This window comes from Ictidomys tridecemlineatus, chromosome 12 (genome assembly GCF_052094955.1).
Source record: "Ictidomys tridecemlineatus isolate mIctTri1 chromosome 12, mIctTri1.hap1, whole genome shotgun sequence".
Lineage (NCBI taxonomy): Eukaryota > Metazoa > Chordata > Mammalia > Rodentia > Sciuridae > Ictidomys > Ictidomys tridecemlineatus.
Window position 1 is genome coordinate 64,540,991 of NC_135488.1, and position 22,425 is coordinate 64,563,415.

Below are 22,425 nucleotides of genomic sequence, written 5' to 3' on the forward strand. Positions count from 1 at the left end.
TCCAATATGGCAGCCACCAGCTACATGTGGCTACGAAACTCTTCCAATGTGGGTAGTGTGACTGATTGAGTCAATTTAATTCTTAACTAAATTTTAATGGCATACTTTTGCATTTGATAGTGAAAAATGTTTATTGTTAAGTTAATCCTGTTGAATGTCTTAGAGATAGAACAGTACCCGCTAAATATCTGGTTTAAAAAAAGCTAGTAACTCACTACTGTTTTGCATTTAATTTTGCCTATCTTGCTAAATTTCAATCCAAATCTATAAGAAAAAAAATTAGAAAAGGAAAAGAAAAAGGTACATTCATATCTTTTTAATAATTTAACATGAACATATTCTCTTAAAGATCTCTTCTTTACTGATAGACAAGCAAAAATAATTATTTAATGAATAAATACTGTTTTCCGGCAATAGCAGTAAAAAAACCAACCAAACAACAATAACAACAACAACAAAAAAAAAAAACTGGTAGAGGCAAGAGCTGACAAATACAAAAGCTTATATACAATAATTTGTATGCTACTTCAGCTGATACTACCACTTTATTGAAAATATTCCTATTTAGGAACACTATACAAACAGTTAAGTGGTAAGAAAATAAAAAGCAGATTCCTTACTTTTAATTAGCTTGCAATTACCAGTTTCTCAAATGAGAATATAAACTACTTGTGATAGAAGAAATAATTATCCTGTCTATGGATGACATAAGCAACTTGACTAGAAAAGAACCAATGAAAAGGAATCAGATATAATTCCAATTTGGCCAGTTCATTTTTATAAGTGAAATGAAATAGTCAATTTTCCTCATTAATATACTCAGTTTATCTTTATTTCCAAGATTCATAAAAATTTATTCAAATAATCCAACGAAGTCTAGCATTATGTTTTTTAATGTGTAAAGGATAATGAATCTCTTATGCTATGATAAAGAAAAACTAGTACCTCATGAAAAAAGATGTAATTAAAGCCAAATATAAAATTAAAAAATGTAGCTTCTTGATATAGCTAAATCACTGTATTAGAAACATGTACATTACAGTTCTAAGAGTGGAGCAGGAGGCATTTAAAAGGTTCCTTATGTTAACCAAATGGACAAATTCTCAAAGGATGAAAACAACTTATGAACCTGTCAACATATTGCTGGGAAAAACTAATAAATTTAAAACATAAAAGTAGTGGGCAAAAATATCTGACTAGAAAGCGAAAAAAAAAAATCCCAGGTTTAATTAAGTTTTTTTGTCCACTTTAAATAAGAGCTTATTTATTAGCTTTTTTTCAAATGGGCATTTTTTATTTGCACAGATACATAAAAGTGATTCCCATTTTTAAAAACATACTAAAAACATACATTAACCACAAAAGTACTTACTTTGAAAGGAAAACGAGCATGGCTATTTTCAAAATAACAACAAATACAAGAAGCCAACTTATGTAAATCATGACAAGTGTACATCTCGTTTTTGACAAAAATAAGTTCCATTTTTACATTAATGCTTTATTATCAGCTTTTATATTAGATCCTCCAACCTTATGTACATTTACTATGAAATTTCTATCAGTATGTATAACTCAAAGGCACTCAATTCAGAGATTACAAAGTCCTGAGCTTAAGTATGGAACAGGATTCCCAACTAAAATTTGAACATAAATAATTCTCAAGATCAGAGAACATGAAAATGTTTAAAACTGTAATATTTGATACATAAATAATTCATAACCTAATAATAAGAGTATACAGAATGTCAAAGATAAGACCATGTAAGGCAAAGGAATATTCTCAGAATCAAACTGATTTTTCCCTCATTCAAGTTCATTTGAAGGTCTAAAGCTGACTTTTGTTACTGTTGAAATCCCAGGAAAACTAAATGAGAAAAAAAAAAAAAAAGCATGAAAATACTTAAGTTTTTAAAAAAGTTCCTCAGCTTAGTCTCCCCCAAACCATGAAAAACATATTTAATGATTAAAAACAACTGTAGACTGTAGATTGGAATGATATTAAACTAAATGGGGGAATTAAAATGAGTAGTTGAAAAAAATCAAAGGACAGCTTTAAAGGCACGAATTGAAATAGTATTTGTAATTGGCTGTTCAAATTATTCCTTTAGCATTCTTTTAGCAAAATAAAAATAAATTTACAGATGGATGAGGTTCACTTAACATTAGGCAGGATCAAATTTTAATAAAAATTAAATGTATATTTTGTTGCAAAGAAATGTAAAATTTACCTACAGCAATTTTCTACTAATGCTAAATTAAAAGCATGGGTTGACATCTTTATAATGCATGGTTTGGGATGTTTTCTTGGCTTTAAAATGCTTTTTCATATATGCATAGAAATGTGACAAATGTAAGAACTATCTTCTGAATTATCTGCACAGTTCATAAGGCCTTTGTTAATATTAGTCACCTTAGATGTGAATATCAGTAAGGCCATTAAATTAAAGCTGGCCTAAAAAGTTTTCAAAGTGCTACTGTTTCCAACTGATGAGGATCCTCAATTTTCTGGATTTTCTGGGTGACGACTGTTTTCAGTTCTTTTTTCTGGTGATATATACAAGAAGTTACAGCATATATATAAAGGGAAGATCAGAAGCCTGCTGTCCAAGTTCATCACCACTTGTTCCTATAAGACAGATTTGTATGTTTAATGACAACTGAATAGCAATATTTAAAAAGCCAAATTAACTAAAAAACCAAGCTACTAAGTTGAGTGAAACAAAAGAGGTAACATGGAATTAAGAGTTTGTGCCTGGAGACCAAGAACCACAGCTCAAATCTCAAAAACTCTTGCCCACTAAATGTGTAATCCTGTCAACTGCAGCTTCCTTGCTATAAAATAGGGACAAGAAGAATATCCATTTTACAGGATTATACTGGGGATCAAATGAGACAATGTACAGAAGGTTTTGTAAAGCAGCTATAAATTAAATAATAGTGGTAGTTATTTTCATTATTGCAAAAATTTCTGTCAAGTTCATATATACTTTATGGAAGAATTGGTGAACTGGTAAAGTGAACCTCTTACTTGGCTTCAGGTGGGGAAGTCATAATTATCATCATCAAGCAGGGTTTCTGCTCCCATTTAAAAGTTCCCACTGTCCCAATGACAAACATGTTACTTGTCTGCTGGCACATAAAACATTATCATGTAAAAGCAATTTCAGGTTCAATTATATCAATAAACACGGGAATGCTATGAACTCTCTCCAAAGACTGAAGCTAATTCTATACCCAAGAATGTCAAATATAACCATTATTGATGTTACAGATCTTTTTGGAATCTAACATATGCTTTAGCAGCAACATTTAGCAAACAAAACAAATCCTGAGTAAAAGAAGCAACACTGAGGGGCTGGGGTTGTGACTCAGTGGAACATTGCCTAGCATGTGTGAGGCACTAGGTTTGATCCTCATGGTGTTATGTAAAAATAAATAAATAAATGTATTGTGTCCATCTGCAAATTAAAAAAAAAAAAGCAGCAGCAGCAATAGTGAAATGAGAATTCCTACTTTTTGAATATTTGAAATATATTCCATACAATAGTGTGCACTAGTTTCACTATTTAATCTAGAGTTTTACAATTTTTACTGAAGCAATGAAAATGAACTAAAAATAGAATATTGATTGACTCTAGTAGGCTTAATTGAACACAGATTCTGTGTTGGGGGAGTAGCAAGATAATTGGATAAAGATAGGGAATACAAACATACTCCAAGCACACGCTTGCACACACGTGCACACACACATACACACACACACAATCTCTGTACCCTTCAAAGCGGGAGAGTAGTATTAAAAAAAGAAAAATATTTTAAAAATAACAGTATTAGTATTAAAAAAAGACAATATTGAGACACCCCCCACCTTGCTGACTGTGCTAACAGTGTCACCAGAGAGGAATGATGTCAAAGCATAGTTGATCTTTAGATGCTCAAGTCACTTGGTCCTAATCAAAATTTGTATCAGTAACTTGGGTGAAAGACAAATGCTTTGATGGTATGACAATAATAACAAAGATTCTGTACCATGACAAAGCAACAGCTCTAAGATCAGCAGTCTGGGTTTTGAGTATCTGTAGGGCTGGGGTTGGGTGGGGCAGGCAAAAAGGGCTAATTCTGGGAGAAGAAGGAAGCGAATATGGACATCACTTGGAGCCTATAAAGGCACACCCATTTCTGAATATTAAATTACATTCATCTCAAAAAAAAATACATTCATCTCCATTCTCTATCCTCAATCTTGTTCTAGCTTTATCAAATCTTTAACTCCACCTATAGGTTCAGTGTAGACCTTATATGTCATTTTCCTTGTTCCATTGTGGAAATGGAAGCCGGGGAGCCCATTGATTTACAGCAGCAGACATCTTCCTAGGTTCTCAATTCTACGTTCATATGATTATTTCTTCATCTACATGTATAAATTTGTCTGCTTCTCAGAGCCTCATGCTACCTATTATACACCTATTGCTTCCCCCATATCCTGTCTTATCTGTTTATAAATTCTAGGATCCATAAATCCAACTTGCTACCATAAGGTTTTCACAGAGTTATAGAGCAAGTCAAATTGAAACAGTTGACTACTGGCTGTTATCTATTTCTTCCTTTCTGGGTAATCTATGCTTTCACTCTTCTAGCTTGGCTTTGACTCCCCATCTTAGCTCTCAAATGTCTCATTTGGTTAGTTTTTTTGGCCCACTAAATACCAGTGGTTTCTATCTGGATATCCATCTTGTTGTATTCTCTTAATTCCTATGGGTTATCTCTTCCAGTCATTATTTCTAGCCCAGGCATTATTTGCAAACTCCAGGCCCATTTACCTACCAATCTATCAAATTTTCACACTGATGCTCTCAAATGTGCCTTAAATTGAATTCACCACCTCTCTCTTTACCATCACCAACACTTTAAGTAATATTTAATCTTCCTTCCTATAATTACATTCAGAGAAAAACCACTACTATAAATTGATTTGCCCAAGTCAGAAAATCAGGAGACATCTTTCACTACTTTTTCTCATCCTCACACAGTTAAACACTGAATTCTGTCAAATACACTTTATTTCTAGAACTTATCCACATTTCTTCATCTCCACTCTTTAAGTTAAGGTTCTCATCATTTTTTATCTGGATCATAGCAACATAATCATTTTCTGTCATCATCATGTCTCTGATCATTCTTAAACATTCCTGAGAGAACCTTCTATAATGCAAATTAACATTCTTGTGAAACAGTTATAAAATTATTAGAAGAGATTCATGTTGCATTAGCATATATAAAATATTTATTAGCATTATAGTTTCTGGAAGTATACAGGAACCATGTAAAAACTAAATTCTAGAGAGAGATATAAGGAAGATCTTAGTTTATGTGAGAATATCATATGCCAGAGGGATAATATCAGTTTCCCACAAACAATTCTATATATACAGAAAACAAAATCCCAACATGAAATTTGACAAAATGATTTTACCTCTGACTCAGGAGAATAATAATATACAAAGAATTCAGGGATTTTTGTTTTTGTTTTGTTTTGCAATACTAAGGATTGAACCCAGGGTGTTTTATAAAATGGGGACAAGAAGAGTACTACATCCCTGATCTTGCTAAGTTGTTGAAACCTGCCTTGAACTTGTGATCCTCCTGCCCTAGCCTCTCAAGTTACTGGGATGACAAGCATGTGCCACTATGCCCGGCCTTCCAGGGATTATTGGAAAAAAAAAAAAAAAAAAGAATGAAAGTGTTTTTTTTATTAGGTATTAAAATGTGCTTTAAATTTAACCTAATTAAAACATTGCAATGTTGTTTTTATAATAAAGAAATCAATAAAACGCTTCTAAAATAAAAGTAAGTTTATACGGATATATATGCTATGGCTTGATTGATATACCTGGTACATTTCAGAGATATCATCAAACACTCTAATGTAAATCAGAAAAGGAGTAGGAAAAAAATAATACAGATGTCCATGTATGCCTAAGAAGAATGAGGAGGCCTAAGGATCACTCTAAAAGAAGTCATTAAAGGAAAAGATTAATAAATCATCTTAAAGACTGAAAAGATAAATGACAAAAATTGAAAAAGTCAACCTATCACAAATGGTATTCTTCACCTATATGAGCTGTTAAAATTAGCATGAAAAATGAACACCTTAATAAAAGATTAAAAAAACAATATAAACTGTCAACTTACACAAGATGGTAGTCAAATAAACATACAAAACACAACTCTATCAGTAACAAGCAAAGAAATAAAAATCCAACCTAATATAATTTGTTTTCACTTAATTTATTAGGGAAAAGATTAAAAAATTATAATACACTATACTGGGTATACTCTGTTGCTGAAGGAAGTGTATGTGGACAGTATTTTTGGAGTGCAATTTTGGCCATTAGAAAATGTGTATATGCACCATTTGATATGAATTCCACTTCTTGAAATTTATCTTTAAAATTTCAGAAATGTTCAAAGATAGAGGTATATTTCTTTCTTTTGTCTTGAGTACTAGGGATTGAACCCAGTGCTTTACCACTGAGCTTCATCCCTAACTCTTTATTTTTTATTTTGAAAAAGGGTCCTGCTAAGTTGTTTAGGTCCTTGCTAAATTGCTGAGACTGGCCTTGAACTTGCAATCCTCCTGTCTCAAGTCTCCCAAGTCACTGGGATTAAAGGTATGCATCACTGTGCTTGGCAAAGATACGTGTATCTCTTAATAAGAAAAAAGAGAACAACTTTATCCAATAAGGAGAAATTACTTAAAAAGGAACAGCCAAAACATCTAATATGCAGTTAATAAAAATAATGTTGTAGTTATACATTTATCGGTAAGAAAAGCTATGTATAACAAATTAAAAAGAAAAAAAGTTATCAATTACTATCTCATTATCTGATGCACACAGGTTCTCCCAGTCTTGGGTTCCAAACGAGGACTCATTCTTTCTACTAGGCCCAGGTTGGGTGAGCCCATTTTGTCTCTTCCCAAGACTTAACCACTAAGTCATCATGAAATTCCCGATACTGAATGTAGGCTATGTAGAAGACAGAAGACAACACATATTATTCACTGTGGATGTCAAGGTTGCAAGAACCAGATCAAACAAAGAAGCTCTGTGACACTGACCTGGCCAAGGTCAATACCCTGCTCAGGCCTGATGGTGAGAAGAAGGCATGTTTGACTGGCTTCTGACTGTATGTCTGAGATATTGTTAACAAAATTGGGGTCATCTAAATAAAGTCCCAGCCAGTTCATTCTAAATATATATATATATATATATATTTTTTTCTTTTTTTCCACCATCAAAGCAGGTTAGCTGGGTATGTGGCACATGCCTATAATCTCAGCCACTCAGGAGGCTGAGGCAGGAGGATCAAGAGTTCAAAGCCAGCCTCAGCAAAAGTGAGGTGAAAAAAAAAAAGCAACTCAGTGAAACCCTGTCTCTAAATAAAATATCAAAAAGGGCTGGGGATGTGGCTCAGTGGTTTAGTGCCCCTGGATTCCCACCCCAGTACCAAATAAATAAATAAAATAAAAATTTTTAAAAAGTAGGTTATAAAATAGCGAATAGATCCTATTTTGAAATAACAATGTCAGCCATGATGTACATATGACTTTTATTTCTGCTTATTTATGCTTTCTATTTTTCCTACAACAAACATCTATGCTATTAAAACATACATATGGGGCTGGGGATGTGGCTCAAGTAGTAGTGCGGTCGCCTGGCATGCATGATCCTCAGCACCACATACCAACAAAGATGTTGTGTCCGCCGAAAAAACTAAAAAATAAATATTAAAAATTCTCTCTCTCAAAAAAAAAAAAAAAACACATACATATGGAGCTGGGGTTATGGCTCACTGGTAGAGCTCTTAATAGAATATGTGAGGCACTCGGTTCAATTCTCAGCACCACATATAAATAAATAAAGTTATATCAATAAGTAAAAGAAATACTTTAAAAACCCACATATATACAACTCCATAATTAAAATCCTTCCCAATTCCATCTACAGTCCATCATGTGTTGGCTCTCTTTGTATTGAACTCTTCCAACCCTCTTTGAGTTCTATGAATAAATCATGTGTACCCTTCCTCTTTCTCACTCATTTGAGGTATCCATTTACTTTTCAACTTTTCCAGAAAAATATTTTTTTTCTTGAGCTGTCTTCCTTTCTCTCCCTTTAATAACCATACCTACCCCTCAACCTAATACCTACCCTCAGTATGGGCTAAAGATTTCTCCCTCAATGTTACATGCTATTCTGAGCTTATCCTATCATTCATCCCATTTATACCAGTCTACATTAGCACAGGCTCTTCCTGTTTATTTCCTTCACTATTTCGTAGAACCTAGTACAAGGTAGGGAAACAATGTCTGCTGAATGAACAAATATCTTGGTTTGGTATTTTTACTTTTCTGATTGCTTTAAGTCATCACTATTTATCTATCTATGTATCTATTTAAATAATTTTTTATTTATGACTTAAGTTCCAGGTAAAGGGCAGTCATTGTCCTTTCAGTTTCAGAGGTTTTGGAAGGACCAATAGAGAATTTTCAATGGAGAAAGATTTTAATTTTCTCATTATGTATTGCCTTGAAATGGTAATTTTCATATACTACCTACCTCATCTCTGTCACTAAAGTTTCAACAATGGTTGAAGAACCTTCTATACAAATGCCATTTAGAAATTCCCTCATCCATGGCATGTGAGGTTACTTCTAAGGTTCCTCGCAATGCTAAGAGGATTCCATGATGGTCTTTTTGGTCTAAGGAAAACTGCTAACTTCTCAGAATTTATGTGAACTATCCAGGCTGTAAATCCTTTCATTATACCCTTTGAAATGTTAATTAGGTTTTTGTTGTTGTTTTTGTACGGGGGATTGAATCCAGGGGTACTCTACTAGTGAGCTACCTCCTCAGCCCCCCTTTTTTTAAAAAATATTTTTATTTTTTAGTTGTAGTTGGACACATACCTTTATTTTATTTATTTATTTTCATCTGGTGCTGAGGATTGAGCCCAGGGCCTCAAACGTGCTAGGCAAGCACTCTACAGCTGAGCCACAACTCCAGCCCCAGCCTGTTTTATTTTTTTATTTTGAGGTAGGGTCTTGAACCCAGCACTTCACACGTGCTAGGCAAGCACTCTACCACTGAGCCACAACCCCAGCCCCCTGATTAGTTTTTATTAGAAATAAACTTTCTCAATATTTTAACACTCTAATTTTACTATCTGAAAATAGTTTACCTTGTTATAATATTTTGAAACATCTGCGTACACGTAATGTATGAAAAAACAAATGAACTTAGAATTAATTTGGAGAATGTTACAGATATCTGTTATAAAATTAATGTGCTAGAGAAAAATGTTCTTTTAATGTTCAGGAGCTATGGAGACACACTGGATTATTTTTAAGATGTCTACCATTAATGTACAAATAAATACACTTAGATATACAGTGTATCAAGTTCATAACTTTTTGAAGATATTCAAGATAAACAATCATTTCCTTATTATCAGCTTCCCCTGCCTCTCAAGTCAAATTGTGTTTTGTACTTTCATTTTTGTTGGCCCAGTTATGCTTCTATAGATATAATATCCCTTATTTGAAAGGCCTGAGACCAGGAAATGTTTCAGATATTAGAAAATCTGCAATATACATAATGAATTATCTTGGGGATGGGACCTAAGTCTAAACACAAATTCAATGTTTCATATGTAACATACACACACAGACTCAAGGTACTTTTATAAAATATATATTTTTTTTAAAGAGAGAGAGATAGGAGAGAGAGAGAGAGAGAGAGAGAGAATGAATTTATTTTTATTTTTTAGTTCTCAGCGGACACAACATCTTTGTGTATGTGGTGCTGAGGATTGAACCCAGGCCGCACGCATGCCAGGCGAGCGCGCTACCACTTGAGCCACATCCCCAGCCCATTATAAAATATTTTTAATGATTTTGTGACTACAAGTATTTTGTTGTCACACACGTGTGGCACTCAACAAATTTCAGATTTCAGAAAACCTTTGTGGATTAAAGGTTTCTGGATTAAGGATACTCAATCTGTAGTGGGATCAGCTAAGTGCAGAAGTGAATGTAGCACTTTCATCTTTACTTAAAAAAAAAAAAACTTTCAAACCAATCTTTAAATCAAATATCGCTTTAATGTCAATTCTATTCTCAAAAGAGGATTTAAAACATGAATATTATAATGACAACAGGAAAGTAATCAAACATACCTGATCCTTTTCAAGTGTAAGTATTTGATAGCCAGTTGTTCTACTGCATATTAATTTTCCACTACTGTCAAAAGAAGCCAAACGTAACCTGCAATTAAAAAAAAATAAACAAACAGGAGATATTTTAAACACAGATTAATTTAAGCAAACCTCCCTCACTTTTTTCTCTTCCATATTCTGTTTTTTATTTTATAAGAGACTTCAAAGTCTTTTCAGACTATAAACTGATTCCATTTGGATTTATAAACCTATGCTGTATACATATGTGAAATATAATTTGAAAATGACTTTTCAAAAATCTTTTTTTGGGGAGGGAGAAGTCAGAGGATATAAATGACTTTTTATTATAGTAAAGTACACATGATTTAAATTGTTCATTTAAATCATTTTTATGCAGCCCTGTGGCATTAAATACACTGATAATGCTCTGCAACTATCATTATGACCCATCTCTGAAACATTTTCTTCTCCAGCTGAAACTCTTGTACCCATTAAACACTCACTATTTCCCCTTCCCAGCCCTGGCAACCATATTTAATCTGTATGAATTTTCTTTTTTGTCAACATATTTTATGTGTACCCCCTCATATTTTTTCTTGGTGTACTAGAATTATGCAACTCACTATTATACATTCATATATGCACATGATATAATAATTGGTCAATATTATTTCTTAGAATTTCTTCTTTCCTTCTCCTCTTCCCTGGTCCCTTTCTACTGGTCACCCTTCTATTTTCATGAGATTCCTCTTCTGTCTCTATGAATTTGTCCACTTAAAGAACCTCATATGAGTGGTCATACAATATTTGTCTTTTAGTGACATGCTTATTTCACTTATTATTATGTCTCTGAGGTTTGTTCAAGTTTAGCATGTGTTAGAATTTCCTTCCTTTTAAATACTGAATAATGTTTATTATATGTATGTTACCACGTTTTAGCCATAATCTGTCAATGAACACATGGGTTGCTCCTAACCTTAGGCTACTATGAATAATGCTGCTATGAACATGAGTATACAAGTATCTGTTCAAGGCTCTAATTTCAATTCTTTTGGGTATACAGGCAAAAAAGGAACTGCTGGATCATATAGTAATTCTGTGTTTAAATTCTTTGAAAGCATCATAACATTTTCTTTCCTTTTTTATAGGGGAGTGAGGGAGGAGAGCATGGGATTAAACCCAGGGCTTTGCACATGCTAGGCAAGCACTCTACCACTGGGCAACATCCGTAGTACACAGGATTCCAATTATTCTATATTGTTGTCAACACTTATTTTGTTTTGAATAATAGCCCTCCCTAGGGTGAAGTAACATCTCACTGTGGTTTTGATTTGAATTTCCCTTAGCATTTTTTTCATGAGCTCATTAGCTGCTTGTTTATCATGTTGGAGAAATTTTATACAAGTCCCCCCTTTTTTTTACAATATTTTTTTTTCATCAGTGGACCTTTATTTATTTATATGGATTGCTGAGAATTGAATCTAGTGCCTCACACATGCTAGGCAAATGCTCAACTACTGCGCTATGATCCCTGCCTACAAGTCCTGGGGATTGAACTCAGGGCCTGTTACATGCTAGGCAAGCCCTCTACCACTACCTTTGCTCTTTTTTTTTTTGGTACCAGGGGATTGAACTCAGGGACACTGAACCACTGAGTAACATCCCCGGCCCTTTTTATATTTTATTTAGAGATAGGGGCTCACTGAGTTGCTTAGGGCCTCACTAAGTTGCAGCAGCTGGCTTTGAACTCATGATCCTCCTACTTCAGCCTCCCGAGCCGCTGGGATTACAGGTGTGTGCTCAGTTCCTTTCCTCATTTTTTAATTGTTTTTTTTTTTTTAAATCATGTACATATAGAAATTTTTCTATATGCATTCTGATTAACTCCTATCAGATATATAGTTTACAAATATCTTCTCCCATTCCAATGCTGACAGTGTGCTTTGATGCACAAAAGTCCTCAGTTTTGATGAGGTCTAATTTATCTATTTTTCTTTTGTTGCCCAACCTTTGGACGACCTATCAAAGAAACCACTGCCTAATCAAATGTTGTAAAGATTTTACCCTGTTTTTTTCTTCTGAGGCCAGGTCCTTTGATAGCCAGTGCTCTACCACTGAGCTACTTCTTTGGCCCCAGTTTTAACTCTTATTACCAAATAAATGTGATCCACCTTGAGGTGATCTTTATATATAGTATAATATAAGTATAAATATATGATTTAAAAACAATCTGCTCGAAGGTTGAGGCAGGAGGAACCTAAGTTTAAGGCCAGTCTTGGCAACTTAGTGAGACGATCAGCAACTTAGTGATAAGATCTTGTCTCAAAATAAAAAAATAAAATAGTCTGTGGATGTAGCTCAATGGTGAAGGGCCCCTAGGTTTAATCTCTAATTCCAAAATAAATAATTAATATGGAAATAATCTGTTCATTAACTATTTCCCCATTTGTTAGCCTATAGCATACTCTCCAGTAAAAGGCTGCCAGTTCATCTGTCAGGCAAATCTGGATATATCAAATCTTGTAGAAAGTTAAGGATAATACAAGACATATTGGTAGAAAAGCACCTTGCTATATTTCTAGTTTGGATATTTTATTTACTAGCCATAGCAACAAAGCTTCAAACTCAGTTATCAGTCCTCTATCATTCATGTTCCAGCCTATTCATTCTAATATACTAGCTCTTTTGATTTTGATTATTAATAATATATTTCATAGAAATGGAGTCTTACCAGTTCCTAACACTTTTGCATATTCTGTATCTTACCTAAATTGGTATAAATTATCAAGGTTTTATTTTATTTCTTCTATTTCCTGTGTCATGAGGAGAGTGGAGTAGGTAAATCTCATCCTACCTAAATGCTATGCTCCTTCGAGGTTGTAAACTGACAGATCCGCTACATGGCTGATTCAGTGTATTGCGTTTGAAAATGATGTACCGATTGGTGTAAGTTACAAGTAGGTCAAAGCCGAAGTTAAAACCTGTCCATCGCCAGCAGTACTAAAGACACAAAAGAGAGATTTATTTCAGTTAACCACATTAGCAAGTAAAAAATAAAAAGTTCAAAGTTACTTTTTTTCCCTCCTAACTCCAGGTATTTCCCTCAAGGAAAGCACTTTTGTCAGTGCTTTTCTCTTAAGGCTTTCCAGAGAACCATATACCTAGTCAGAAAAGCAACCTTTATGACCATAATTCCTTAAGCTGCTTTCCTACTATGGCCTCTTCATGCTCTCCATACTGCAATTCTATCATAAATAATAAGGTTTTCACTATAATTCTAAGTAATATTGCTTACATACTGGGAGTCCAGATGGAGGCAAAAACCCATTAAAATCCACTTTACTTTAAAAACACTCTAATACCTCAAGTAATTAATCAAACAGACACATGATTGGGTTATTCTCAATACCATCATAGGGTTGTAAGTTTGCTTATTCTACCAGCTAATTGTTAATAAGAGAGGTAAGGTACCACGGGATAGGGAAATAAAGTTAGGGCTTCAAGGGTTTGATGGGCACCCTGAATTAAAACATTAATTCAATATTTAGCCAACACAGAGTACATATACCAGACACTGCTTTAGGCAGTGGAGACATAGCAGTAAATAAAGTTTCTGCCCTAGCAGAACTTATATTCCACTATGTGAATGTTTGTGTGGTAGAATGGAAGATGTACAATTCACATGCTCTAGAAGAGAAGAGAAAGTCAGAAGAGTCATAGGGTAGAGGAGGAGGCTTGCAGTTGAGAAGCCTGCCTGCCAATTTATACAAGTACACAGGAAAATCTCTCTGAGGAGGATAGGTGAAGGATCAGAACAGGTAGCTATCTGGGGAAAGAGTGTAACAGCAAGTATAAAGCTCTAAGGGTAAAAATATGCTTGGCATATGTGAGGATCAGCAAGACAGGCTATATGGATGGGGCAGTGACTGACAGTGTTAGAAACTGGAAATGAATTCATAGAGGAATTTGAGGGCCAGAAAAGATAGGGTCTAATGGTCTATGGTAAGAAAGAGCTTAGATTTCCTCTAATTGTGGTGGAAGGTGAATGGAGGCTATTTAGGGAAGGGAGTGACTTACATTTTAAAAAGATCACTTGGTTGAATGTAAAGGAGGCAAGAGTAAAAAAGCACTAATGAGGCCACTCCAACAGCCCAGGCAAGAGAGAATGGTGATGTGGACTTGAGTGATAGTGTTAGACATGCTAAGAATGTATTTAAGGCATAAATCCTTGAAAATTTCTTATGGAAAACGAGAGTGGTATGAAAGAAAGAGGAATCCAAAATGAATCCAAAGTTTGGAGCCTATGCAATGGCCTAATGGAGGGGCTATCTACAGGCTGCAGAATATATGGGAAGGAGGTGGTTTATGGAAGACAGAAGCTCTGCTTGGGATTATTATATTAGAGATCTACTAGGTATTTGAAGAAGATGCTATTTGAGTAGCTGGATATATGAATTTAGAGGTAGGAATCATCAGGGTACAGATAGGCTGTGACATCATGAGATTCTATGAGATCAATTATGAGGAGCACAGGTAGGATGAAGTTCAAGGACTTGAGCCTCTAGTTAAAGCAACATTTGTTGAATAAGAGAAGGATTTAGCAAAGACTAGAAGGAGCAGCCAATGAAGTAGGAAGAAAACCAGCAGAGTATGCTGTCCTAGAAGTCGAGAAAATCTTTCAATAAGGAGTGAGTGAACAAAACTGTCAATATTGCCAAAGAGTTTTCAGAAGAAAACTGACATTGATTACTTGAACTACTCGATTTGGCAATGTGGGATCACTGCTGATTCTGGCATGACAGTTTCAGTGAAGTTGTACTACGGAGTAGATTCAAGAAGGCATCAGAAAAGAAGAAATATAGTGAACAAATACAGGCAACTTTTTTCAATGAGTTTTGCCTAAAGGGAGAGAAGAGAAATGGAGTGGTAGCTAGAGGAGAATGTGGAGTCAAAATATTGTTTAAGATGGGTGGCAATGCAGGATGATGTTATATGCTAAATGTGAATAAGCCAACAGAAGAGAAAAACTGATTATGCAGGAAAAGGCAGTTATTACTGTAGGAATAAAATTTTTGAACAGAGGAGAAGGGATGGGATTCAGTAGGAGGACAGGGGATGCACTAGGACAGAAGCAGACAGGTCAGGCATTCTCTGAAGAAAAAAAGCACAGTGCACAGCTACAAATTGGTGGAACTGTTGGTAAGAGGATGTATAGATTCTCTTCTTATTGTAGTAAGAAGCAAGACCACTGGATAAAAATAAGGGAAGTAGTACTGGATAAAAGACAGTAAGAACAATGTATTGTATGTCCTACTGTGGTTAAAAAATTGCTGGAGTCCAGATACTTGAGGGAGAGAGCTAGAAAGATAAGAGGAAGTGAAGCCTGAAAAGGGATGCTTGAAATAAGAGATTTTGAAGATGGTAGTTAGTTGATTAAAAAAAAAAAACTTAGGATGTCCTCAGGGTAGGGTGAAGCACAAGATCACTGGGGGAAGATAAGGGAACAGACATACTGAAAACACCAAGACTGGTAATAAAAGTAGTGACAAGTAATGACAGTGAGCCTATGAATGATGGCCACAATAAGGGTCTTAGGTAGTGTAATAGAAGAATTTGCTTCAAAGGAGCTGTAGTCCAATGAAGGACAGAGGAGGAACAAAATCTGAAAGCAGCAACAAAGAAGAACAAGAATAAATAAGACAACTGTTCCTCTTGCACACTCAGAACATTTATCACAATTGTGAATACAAACATAATTAACTTTAAAAATTAAAGTTAAGCTTGATGTGGTGGCACATGCCTATAATTCCAGCTACTCAGTAATGAGGCAGGAGGATCATGGTTTGAGGCTAGCCTGGGCAATTTAGAAAGACCCTGTATCTCAGAATAAAATGAACAAACAAAACAAAGGGCTAGGGATGTAGCTCAGTGGTAGAGAGCTTGCCTACCATGATTGAGGCCCAGGGTTTAATCCCGAGTATTGAGAAGGAAAAAAAAAAAAATGAGGGTAAATGTGGAAGAAAAGGGATCAAATGGGTATACAAATTAGGCTAAAATTTCTGTTAAAATGAAAATCATGATTAGGCTTTAAAATCAATTTAATAAATGACAATCAGCTTTTAAAAAATTAAATAGAAAATAAGTTCATTGGACACAGCAAAGGTAAGTATTATTTTAAATATTTATAAATATGCATATACACATACATCATGGTAAGATAAAAAGGTAATTTTGGGGGGGGGATTCTGAGGATTGAACTCAAGGGCACTTGACACTGAGCCACATCCCCAGCCCTATTTTGTATTTTATTTAGAGACATAGTCTCACTGAATTGCTTAGAATCTCACTTTTGCTGAGACTGGCTGTGAACTCAGGATCCTCCTGCCTCAGCCTCCTGAGCTGCTAGGCTTACAGCTATGTGCCACTGCAAAAAGATAATTCTTAAAATACATTTACACAATAAAATACACAATACAATTATTTCATTTATTTATTTATTTTTATGGGGTGCTGAGGATCAAACCCAGTGCCTCACATGTGCTAGGCAAGCGCTCTACCACTGAGCTATAACCCCACCCTCAAAAAAGGTGATTCTTAATATAGTTAGCAATCAAAGGGTTTGACTATCTTTGATTTAGGGTAATTAAAAAACAGAATGACTTTTAAGACTATGTAATGTTCCCACATAACTTCCCTTTTTTCTTTTTTAGGGGTGATAGGGCCTTGTTAAATTGCCCAGGCTAGTCTTGATTTGGTGATCCCTCTGCCTCAGCCTTCCTAGTAGCTGGGATTATGGGTACTTGCCACCATGCCTGGCTCATTTTACTTCCTTATCTTGATTTCTGAATTGCTGAGGGATCCTCTTCTCAAATCTCTTATCTGGATCCCAAATTTAAGTTCAACAGTCTCATGCAAGGCTGTGTAATTTACCACTGAGCATGGTAGCTGAAACTCATTGCCTAGGACAACATACTACTAGAACTATCAAATAAGCTCTCCATAAGCATAGTAGGTATCATAATGGATATACAAAGTGCATTATGGTTATAGAGTTCCCAGACATTTGTTCTATTAGTTTTTATTATGAAGAATTGAAAACATATGAAAGTACAAAAAATAGTTCAATGAACCACACTTTCTCAACTATGTGTATGAGAAAAATTTAAGAATCACAACCCATACTTACTTCACCATCTTTGGCAAGCTTTCTACCACATCTCATGCTATTTCCCTCTAGTTCTTCTTTATTGATTTCTTGAGGCCTAAAAACATACATAAGACAAGAACTTCCATAGAAAATAGGTAACTGGTAATTGAAAAAGAGCTGCAAACAGTTAAAAAGAACAAAGGCTGGGGATAAAGCTCAGTGACAGTGTACCTTAGGTTCAATCCCCAGTATCACAATAAATAAATAAAATAAAAATTAGAAAATTAAAAATAAATAAAACAAAAAGTCTCACTACTTGATTTAAATATGTACATACACTTTTTTTTTTTGCTGGGGGGGCATGTATAGATAAAAATAAGAATGTATTGGGCTGGAGGTGGAGTGTAGCTCAGTGGTACAACACTTGCCTAGCATAATGAGGCCCTGGGTTCAATCCCCAGCACTGCAAAAGAATAAATAAATAAATAAAAAAGAATTGAGAATTTGTTGATTAAATTTAGTCCATTACCTTGCTAAAAAAAAAAAAAAAATCAAAATTCTTCAATGTCTCACTTTTGCCCTGACTTCTAGATTTATTTTTATTAGGGCTCAGCCAAATCAGAGAAAAGGGGGAAAATATGAAAATGCTGTTTACCAGGAAAATATAATGCTTAAAAGTCTAATTGCTAAGTAAAATAAATTAAAGTCTATTATTTTTATAAGATGTGACCCAATTATTACCTATCACTTGATAGTACTTATTTTATAGGTAAGCCAGTTTCATTTAGTATAACTCTACAAAATCATTGTCATAGAAAAAAAAGCTGTATAATACTATCTATTATCCTTCAGTTTATTCCTTACTTTAAAAACTTTAGTTAACTGAGAGAAACCTTGTGCTTTTAAGTTGTAATAACAAATGGCATTATTATTTTGGTATTCCAAATAAAATACACTATATTCATTAGTTCACATATAAAGTGCCTAGAAACTGGAACGTAATATATAATCATAATAAATAAATGTAAATAAGACATATTCTTCATGTCCAAGTACTGCACCCTAGTAAATAATTGGACATAATTAATGATCATAATAATGTGGAAAGAGACGCTATGTTAAAACCACAAGGGCACAGATTTATTGCCCAGAGTAGAGGGGGAGATTATGACAGAGTGTTTGTGTTTAGTAGGACTTGTGTTGGACTGGAGGTGGGAGGCTTATCTGCACAGTGAGAAGGAATACATGCAGAAGGAACAGTACGCTACATATAAAAAAGGGACTGAAGAATAGAATATAAATGGAGAAAGAATTTAGTGCAGCTGGAATATAAGATGAACAGAAGAACGGATGAAGCTAAAGGCATCTGAGATAGACTGCTGAAGGTTGCCAGGGGCCAGGCTAATTAAAGTTTCAACTTTTCCTGTAGGCAGTAGAATTCCCAGATGTTAGTTTTATTATTATTCAACTTTTTATTATGAAATATTGCAAACATGATAGTGGACAAAATTACATAATGACCCATCTCAACATCTAGTCTCAATAATCTTGAGCAATGATAATTATTTAACCATTAGTACTGAATGTCCTGGACACATTTAAGCAGGGAAGTAACACAACTATATTTCTGTTTTAGACAAATAATCCTCTTGGCAATACATAAGAGAGTTTGGACAAAAAGAACCCTGGAGGGAGATATAACTAGTATAACCTAGTATCCAGGAAATACACTACCTTCCTCACTTTAGCAATGCTGCAGCTGTGGGCAGATGCTGCAGACCCACAGAATAGAATATATCATCAATGGAAATATAATCATATACTTCTTTTTTTCAGTACTGGGGATTAAACTCAGAACTTCATGCATGTCAGATAACTGCTCTACCACTGAGATATATCCCTGTCTCTATACACATACTTCTGAGGTCAAGAAAATCAGACACTTAGGTTAAGACTCTTACTAACCTCAGTAAGGATAAAAGTGAGAAATTTTTTGAAAAATAAAGAACATCCAAAATTTTAAAGCTAAATATACAAAATAATGAAGTGTTATTATTTAGTTTCTATTTTATTTATAATCCCATTTTTCCCAAATCAAAATAAAACAACAACCCCAACAAAACCCTGGATGATAATAACTTCATACTTATTGTTTAGATATGAACTTATAAATAGACCATTATTTTAGGAAATTCTTCTGTATGTAAAAATGGCTAAAGATATTAGGGTCAAAAAAATTAAACTTCTTGAGGCCTCTTCTATATACTTACAGGTGAAAGTCTTTCACACTATTTCAAGGAGATAGCATAAGGAACACACAATAAATGTGAAAGTACTTCTGTGAACTGCAAAGCACTACAAATTTAAAGAAAAGGTTATTTTCTTTCCCTTAAAATGAAGAAAGTGCATAAATATTCTGTAGGGGGTCAGAAGTTTTTGGGGAAACACCTGTAACCAGATAGATTTAATTCATTTTAGACTCAAAGATCTTCAAAACCTTTTTATTAATCAGAAGTTGATAATACTACCACAAATATGAAAATCAGCTTTATCTATAGATAAGTATGAAAAATAAACTTATGAAAGCATCATTCCAAGTAATATTTCAATGTTAAAAGGAAATCATAATAAGTGAAAAAGTATGTGAATTATTCAATTTTACTAACATAACAAGTGACAATTCAAACATTCTATTTACTATTTTAACTGACCAGAAATTTGTAAAAGATTGATAATGTATATAAGAATAAAAGTTGATTACATATCTTTTCTCTACTTCAATACAGCAATGATTTTTCAATATAATGAATACATTTAAAAATTCAAAGCAAAAAGAAAATATTATTTTTGGACTAGGGATATAGGTCAGTGGTAGAGCGCTTGCCTAGCATGCAAGAGGCTCTGGGATTGATCTCCAGCACACACACAAAAAAAACCCAAAATGGTTTTACGGTACTGGGAATTGAACCCAGAATGGCTCTATCACTGAGCTACATCATCAGCTCAATTTCTTTATTTTCCTTCTTTCTCTCCTTCCTTCCTTCTCCTCTTCCTCTCTTCCCCTCCTCCTTTCTTTCCTTCTTCCCTTCCTCCCTTCTTCTTTCCACCATTCTTCCCCCTTTCCTCTATCTAACTGCCCACCTACCTACCTATCTATCCAACTTTTGTGTACATGCGATTAAACCCAGGGTGCTCTACCACTGAGCTATACCCCAGACTTTTCTTAATTTTATTTTGACACAGGGTCTTCACTAAGTTTTACCCAGGTTGGCTGTGAACTTGTGATCCTTCTGCCTCAGCCTCCTGAGTTGCTGGGATTACAAGTGTATGGTAGCACACTTGGTTAAAAGGTTTATTATTATTTTTTTAATGAACAATAATAAAATGAAATATACTTACCCCACTTCACTGTCTTGTTCTGCCCGGAGCATAGCAAGCCACTGCTGCTTATATACAGAAGATAGCCATTCTAAAGCATAAACATTAATTAATTAAAAATAAATAAAAATGGAAGGACATACAGGATTTAAACATGTTAAATAGTTGATAGAATTGTTATTATTTCTAAATTTTAAAATAGTAATTTAAAAAGCAAGTATCTTAGATTTTACAAATGTGCAGTAACAATATGGCTTAATGATCTTTTAAGTGGTAAAGTTCATCCAAATTTGCCTCAGTCTAGATTCTACTTAGATTACATATACTTAAATTAGAATTTAAATCCTTAGTTAAAAGTTAATTAGAAGTTATTAATTCTTGCATTTAATAGTTAAAAAGGTTTCCTTTTCACAGCTTATGTTAATTTTCATTTGTGAGAATAATTTCTAAAACAATACTTTGTTTTACAAAAGTTTTAACAGAAAACTGAATAATGAATTTTTCCTTTATTTAAATTACCAAAAAGTAATTAACTTTTTTTTTTGAAATAAACCACCATTAAATTAGCAAGTGAAAAATGATTACTTAAAAAATAATTTTGGAATATTAGATTTATATAACTATCATTAAAAATAAAACATTTTGCCAGGCACATTGGTATGCTCTTGTAATCCCAGTGACTTGGGAGGCTGAGGCAAGAGGATCAAAAGTTCCAGGCCAGTCTGGGAAATTTAGGGAGATCCTGACTCCAAATAAAGAATAAAAAAGGTTGGGAATGTAGCTCAGTGCATAAGGCCCTGGATTCAATCCTTAGTCACATACTCACACTCTCTCTCTCACATACACACAAGACTTTAGCTTATTCTAATTATTATTAAATTTATAACTAGAGATTTTCTTTTAAAAAAAATTTTTTTTAGTTGTAGTTGGACACAATACCTTTATTTTTTTAAATTTAGTTTTATGTGATGGTGAGGATTGAACCCAGCACCTTGCATGTGCTAGGTGAGCGCTCTACCGCTGAACCCCAACCCCAACCCGAGATTTTCTTTAATAATAAGCATGTAATTTTTTTTTTTACAAGTCTGGACAAGTTGAAATTTTAGTTATTTAGATAAAAATATAGATTAATGGGGCTGGGGTTGTGGCTCAGCAGTAGAGCACTTGCCTCACATGTGTGAGGCTCTAGGTTCGATCCTTACTACCACATAAAAATAAATAAAATAAAGGAATTGTGTCCATTTACAACTGAAAAAAAAGGTTTAAAAAATAAAAGTAGAATTGCTTAGCACTATATTTATCTTTTTGCTATTTTATTCCCCAAACCAGAGAGTTGTTTTTGTAGGCTGAGTGTATATAGTATACAGTTCAGTGGTAGAGTACTTGCCTAGAATGTGCAGGGTCTCTGAGTTTGACCCCTAGGACTACAAATGGGAAAAGGGGGGTTGGGGTTGGAAGAGAGGAAAAGAAGGACTATTTTTCTTTCAAGTTCTTAATTTTTACCTTAAGGAGGGGAGAAACACCAGTGCAATTAAAATCTGGATTTTCACTTTCTAAGTCTGTACTTAATGAAGGTATCCAGGGCAGGGGTTGTACCTCAGTGGTATAGTGTTTGCTTAGCATGTATGAGGCTCTGTGTTTGATCTCTAGCACTGTGGGTT

The 22,425-nt window shown here is 34.2% G+C and overlaps 1 protein-coding gene across 2 annotated transcripts in view; it reads right to left on the reverse strand.

Moving 5' to 3' along the window:
* Positions 1 to 301: 301 nt before the first annotated feature.
* Gmcl1 (germ cell-less 1, spermatogenesis associated) overlaps positions 302 to 22,425 on the reverse strand; it is a 47,138-nt gene continuing 25,014 nt past the window's right edge. The window contains exons 10-15 of one of the 2 annotated variants that reach the window (XR_005727254.2): positions 20,786 to 20,855; positions 17,426 to 17,501; positions 13,094 to 13,239; positions 10,240 to 10,327; positions 2,411 to 2,626; positions 302 to 1,864 (exon numbers count right to left, since the gene is read on the reverse strand). Coding sequence is in view for 1 of the 2 variants with exons in the window: in XM_005322110.4 (XP_005322167.1) it covers positions 2,498 to 2,626; positions 10,240 to 10,327; positions 13,094 to 13,239; positions 17,426 to 17,501; positions 20,786 to 20,855 (509 nt within the window). In the remaining variant the exon portion in view is untranslated. Of the gene's footprint in view, positions 2,627 to 10,239; positions 10,328 to 13,093; positions 13,240 to 17,425; positions 17,502 to 20,785; positions 20,856 to 22,425 lie in introns of both variants that reach the window. The other variant, XM_005322110.4, reaches the window with a different exon arrangement.